General features: G+C 50.4%; 1 protein-coding gene across 2 annotated transcripts in view; it reads right to left on the bottom strand.

Moving 5' to 3' along the window:
* Window positions 1–1,576: 1,576 nt before the first annotated feature.
* Window positions 1,577–6,000, bottom strand: part of ELFN2 (extracellular leucine rich repeat and fibronectin type III domain containing 2) — a 52,521-nt gene continuing 48,097 nt past the window's right edge. For both annotated transcript variants that reach the window (XM_040062289.2, XM_040062290.2), the window contains exon 3: window positions 1,577–4,910. In XM_040062289.2, coding sequence (XP_039918223.1) covers window positions 1,858–4,284 — 2,427 coding nt within the window. In that variant the 5' untranslated portion in view covers window positions 4,285–4,910 and the 3' untranslated portion in view covers window positions 1,577–1,857. The remainder of the gene's footprint in view (window positions 4,911–6,000) is intronic.

The following is a 6,000-nucleotide window of genomic DNA, read 5'->3' as shown; positions in this document are numbered from 1 at the left end:
ATAACATAGGCCCTCATCCTGATAGAGGTGAGCTATGGTCAAGTGTTAGGCAGATCATGGAGAGGAGGCTCACCGTGCTGCATAAAGTCATGTTCAGCTGGCAGCACTCCTGCCTAATAGAAATACCTTGGGGGAGATGGTGTCAAGATTGTGCTTTGTTGAGTTGCTCAAAAATGGGACTAGGTGGAGAGGGCAGTAGGCTCATTCCCAACTCTGTGACAGATCTTCTACCCAAGAGGCAGAGGTTGGGACCTAGCAAGTGCAACTGGGATTTTGTCAAGACATTAAAGGATCCCTAAGAAAAGTCTGTAACACCTGTGAGGAGGTGGGGGATTCAGGAGATGATATGTCGCTCTCACTCTCGTGAGGGCCTCGAAGTAGTCAAAGGAACACTGCCATCTGGACACTGGTGTACTATCCCAGCACACACAGTGTGGCTGCACACACAAACGGAGCTTCTTCCAGGCTATCATTCTTGGGCTACTCCCAGGCCCCATGCTCACATCCTGTTTGTTCCCTGTGCTCCTGTCTTCACCCTGGGCTGTCCCCTATCCATGCCAGAACATCCATAGCCTATACAAGAGAAAGGCTCTGGCCAGCCCAGTGAGATGAGCAACTGAAATCCTGTTCTTCACATTCAGCTGGAAGTCAAGAGGTTGGATGATGCTCTTCTCATGGGCACCCACCCCACAGCCCATGGTGCAAATCAGTTCTGCAAAGGTGCAGAAACTTCATGGAGAACTTGTTCTGCTGAAGTCCTCTCCAGGTCCCTTCCTCATAGTAAGGGGGACATGAATAAAGTATTAAACTGACTACACAAAGGCAGCCTGAGCATAGGCGTGTGTAGTGAGGAGGACCTCTGATCCCCTCTCTCGTGGAGAGATGGGAACCCTATACACCTCTGAGACCAGACCTTCCTGCCTTTTTCCACCACTCCTTGAGAACCTGGTTTGCCATGCCAAAGAGAACATTCACAACCCATTTCTCCTCACCAGCTAGCAGAAAACTGGTCTGAGAAGGGCTGGAGAATGCCTGTCCTTCCAGAATTGCTGGTGCTCATCAGCAGCAACATGGCAGGAGAAGGGAAGGAGGAAGAGCAGCAAGGGCACAGAGCCTGTTACATGGCAGGTCCTACCCACCTCAGTCCTTCACATCTTTTCTCCTTCCTCTGAGGAGGATGGAGGTTTGTGAAGTATCTAGACAAGAAGTTCAAGCCTAGGGACCCTTAAGAGAGAGGGATAGGGAAGGGCAAAGGAAAAGAAGGGAGAGAACTTCTTCCAGCAATTCCCACCTGTCTCAGAAGGGACAGGAGAGAGAGAAAAGCCTCCACTGCTAAAGAAAATGAGGGAAAATGTTAGTGATGGAAGATTTGGCATAGCAGGTGTACAAGGTGAACAAGGAAGCTTTCTAAAACAAAGTCCTTCCCTCCCACCCAAAAGAAAAACCAGCCTTCAACAGGAACAGAAAGATGAATAGTTCACAGCTGAGTTTCATGCCCAATGAGTGTCCATCCCTGCCCTTCTCCTGCCACCACTCCCACCCGCTCCCAGGCCATTCCCACCCACCCACACTCCAATGTTGTTACCACAGTGTCAGAGCAGGACGCTCTTCCCAACCATCTGCGGGCAGAACGATGGTCCCCATAACACAGTAGAGACAATTCGGCATGTGTGTGTGTGTGTGTGTGTGTGTGAGTGTGTGTGTAAGAGTTGTTGTAAACTTTTTAAGAAAACATTTTGTCAGTTTTGTATGTCAGGAGTATTTTGTTGTTGGTTTATTTTTCACAGTCAAGTGGCTTTTTTTTCTGGTTGTTGGAGGAGGGGGTCTTGGTTTGTACTGTTTCCTTGTGAGGAAGAGTCACAGCTTCTGCTGAGCAGAGACTCCTTTCCAGTAATCCAGGATGTCATGCAAATCCTCATCCTTGGCAAATTGAACTTTCTTCCGCAGGGCGTGCCCAGCTGCCATGTAAACCTCCTCCCTGTGATGCTTCTTGTAAGGCCGGAATCGCTCCCAGATCTTGTGGGTGCTCTCTGAGGAGTACTCAGGGCTGGAGGAGTAGCCCGAGAAGTAGTGTCTGGGGGAGAGCTGGGAGTATGTGGAATCTCGCTTGGACCGGGACAGTGGCTTGAGGAATGACACCCGCTGGCTCAAGGTGTCAGCACTCTCTTCATAGTATAGGGCCGGGAAGGAGTGACGGTGCTCACTGCAATGGTAAGAAGGCTTGACCTCCAAGTGGTGGATAGCGCTCGGAGACACCAAGGGAAGACGATCCAAAGGGCTGTTTAGTGGGCTGCCCTTCTCAATGTATTTGGAATCAGACTTGCTGAGTGGTGGGTGGTCAGGCACATCCAAGCTGAAGACCTTGGCGCTCTTGATGGAGCCACTAGAGGAGACACTGCACGTCTTTCTGGCCACAGCGGCATCAGCACTGAGCTGGCGCTGCAAAGGGTGATGGGAGCTTTCCTTGTAGGGTGGGGAAAGAAAGCTGGGCCGCTCTAGCCCACTTGAGGAACCAGCTGGGATGGACTGGCACTCAAAGGCCATATCTGAGTCAACACCAGTGCCACCACCCAGAAAAGATGCTGTGTCCAGCTTGAGGGCATCAATACAGTTGTTGATGATCTGGTTGACCTTGTCTACCTCCTTGGCTATAGTAGAGATCTCAGCAGCTGAGCCTTGCCCATTGTCAAGCTCCCTCAGGTCCTCATCTCGCTGGGTTCTCTCCAGCCCATCCCCACCACCAGTCCGTACCTCAATGTAGTTACCTTTAGTAGTGACTTTAGGGGTCTCCATCCCAGCATCCATTGACTTTGATGGGGGCAACTTCTCCCCAATCATGGAAGGGATGGAAGACATCCGTGAGACAGGAATGACAGGTGGCTCACCCAACTTCTGGGAAGGATGAACCATGGTACCGGTATCAATATCTGATCCATAACGCATTTCCAGAATGGTCTTTTTGACATTGAGTGACTTCTGCTTCTCCTCTTGCATCCTCCGCTTCCGCAGGCAGTAGTACACCACCCCAAGGACAATGACCATCCCAAAGAGGCAACCCAGGGTGGTCATAATATAGTGTGTAGTGGTGGAAGTACTGGAAATAGGATCCTCCCTGCCTTTGCTCCGGGTTGCAAAGGTCAGGCAAGTATGGTTGTAACGCCTGTTGTTGCGGATAGAGGCCACACAAAATGTATAATCAGTGTGGGCCTTCAGCTTGTTGACAGTGACATATTCCTTCTTGCTCTTCAGTGTGGCTATGTCAGAAACATAACTGTTGTTGTATTGGACCAGCACATACATCTTACTGTAGGGCATGGGGATGGTGACCATCAGGACGGCTGAAGTGATTGTGACATCATGTAACTTGATGCTGGGACTGAAGGAGGAGTCAGTGGTGGAAGAGGCTGGAGGCTTGACTGAGAGGAAATCCCCAGGGCTGATGGCTGACCCCTCATCCAGATCTCTCTGAGAATCAGGGGTGTAAGGAGTCGGGTTGACCCTGGAGAGGGAGGGGATGGTGCCCCCTCTGCACATGGACTGGAAGATGGTGATGGCATTGCGGTTGTGGTGAGGCCGAGGCACCAGAAGTGGATACCCAGCAAACTCCCGTGGAGTCTCACACTGGAGTCGGTCATAGTTCTTGGTGACGTTGTTGAAGAGAGCCAGCCAGTTAAGAAAGCTGTAGAGGCTACAGTCACAGTTGAAGGGGTTGCCAGCCAGCTCGCACACCATTAGGTTGCTCAAGCTGGTGAAAGTGTTGCCCTCCAGACGGCTGAGGCGGTTGGATGACAGGTCAATGCTGATCAAGCTGGGGCACTCTGAGAAGGCAGTAGGGGTGACCAGCTCAATTAGGTTATGCTGCACAAAGAGGAACTGGAGACGGGCCATGCCCCGCAACATGCCCTCAGTCAGGTTGGTGAGTTTGTTGTAGCCCAGCTGTAGAACCTGGAGGTTTGACTGACCCAGGAAAGCCCCATCCTCAATGTAGGAGATCTCATTCTTGGTCAGGTTCAAATCGGTCAGGTTGCCAAAGCGGTTAAGGGAGGAGTACAGCACCACTTTGAGTTTGTTCTCATTCAGACGCAAGTCATGCACCGTGCTGTTGATATGCTGGGGGATGGTCTCATACGGGGGCTGGTTCTGGCTGCAGATGGCCAGCCACACATACCCTTTGTCCCCCTCAATCAGCCAGCAGTCACCTCGCACAGTGCCAAGGGAAAACAAGCAGAGCAGGGCAGCTGCCCACAACCCTAGGCACAGCATGGTCTGCAGTGGTGCCCTCATCAGGATGGGGGAAAAGAAATCCCCAACAAAAACCAATGCCAAATCTCAGGACAACAGCAAAAAGAAACTAGGGGGCAGGAACCGGGGTTTAGCAATGGAAGGGAATGAGCACCCCAGTCTCATCGGATGTCATCACCATTATTTCTTCTTGCCCTCTGAGTCATGCCAGGAGCATAGAGGAAGGGGAACACATGCAATTTTCTTCCAGAACAACCAAAAGCTATGACCATGGATGTTTTGTCTGGAAGGGAAATACCTTGTGCTTCTTTTCTAAACAAAAACTCAGACTGAGGATCATGAATCTTCTATGATGTTCATCAGTGAATCACACTTTTTCCACTTTTGTCCCCTCCCACCCTCCCCCCACCCACTCCAAACCCACCCCAAAACAAACCCAAGTCCTCCCCCCTCTAGTCTTCCCCCAACCCTCCACAGTGTGATTTGGAAGAACAAGGCAGGGCTGCCTCCTGTGTCGCTCACGCTCCCTTGGTTTCTACTCCTTCTCTTCCTTCTTTCCTGGGTATCCTCTGAGAAGCTTCAGAGCTTCGGATCAAACATGTCGAAAACAAAAATACAGAGAGGGAAAGAGCAAGTGTGCACAAGAGAGATCCATCTGTCACCGGAATCTGGAAAAGAAAACACAAGAGACAAGAAGAGGCATGATTTGGAAGGGTCTTCGAGATAAGTGTACAGACAGCAATGTTTCATGAGAAGAGGGAGATGGTGAAGAGACACATTAAGAGGGGTGCAAGCAAGAGAGGTGTGGTGCTGCCTGCCGTGCTGATAAGCCTTTGAGAAGGGAACCCTTACAATGTGTAATGTCATATCAGGGATATGCAGGAGGGTATCCAGGCTCCCTTAAGTAATGTGATCACAGCCAGGGACCTAGGGGAAGGCAGTGGCGTGGGAGTAGAAGGGGAAGGGAAAGGAGAGTGGGAAATATAAAGCTGCTATTGCGGGGGCTCAAAATCCCTAGTGTAAACAAAGGCAAGCCCCAAGCAACAGCCAAAGCCATGAATTCTCAGCTGCCCGAAAACGATGTACACAGAATGCATGAAGCAGGAAAAATGCAGACAAGCTTTTCCCCCCTCACCCCTCCAAAAAATGCCAAACTATTTTTTTCCTTTCCTTCCTTCCTTGATGCAAGAGGGATAAATAATTCAAGCCACGTGTAACCACTTCTGCTCTAAAAATTGTCCCTGACTCTCGGTGCATGGACAAGGCTGTTGAGGTGAACCAGTCTGGCTTGAGCACAGTGGGGGGGTGGGGAGCAGGCAGTGTGTCAAATACCAGCCTCCAGTCTCTCACAACAATGTCAGAACTCCTAATCTGAAGCACATCACCCATCTACCCTCCACGAAATAGAGGTGCACAGTTTACACCTTCGTACTTTACTACCTCTCCTTGGGAGCTATGAACACTGCCCCTTCGTAAGAAAACACACCTTGCAGACAAAGCGACGTTTGCTTGTTAAACCACAACAAATGTATTTCTGGCTTCTGGGCAAGCTCCTGGTTCTGGCTGCGAAGCGCAGCCTGAAGCACCTTTCTCTCCAGCTACAACTTCAACCCTTCTCCCACTGTGCTGAGACAGGAGCCTGGCAGGGGTGTCATCAGGCAGCACAGAGGAAATAATTTCATACAGCAGATAAAACATGTGGGCACTGTGCACTGTGTGTCTTTTTTTCTTTTTTTCTTTTTTTTCTTCTTTTTTTTC

Source organism: Hirundo rustica, chromosome 4 (assembly GCF_015227805.2).
Source record: "Hirundo rustica isolate bHirRus1 chromosome 4, bHirRus1.pri.v3, whole genome shotgun sequence".
Taxonomy (NCBI): domain Eukaryota; kingdom Metazoa; phylum Chordata; class Aves; order Passeriformes; family Hirundinidae; genus Hirundo; species Hirundo rustica.
Note: the sequence above shows the minus strand (reverse complement) of the source record. Positions and strands in the feature narration are given on the sequence as shown.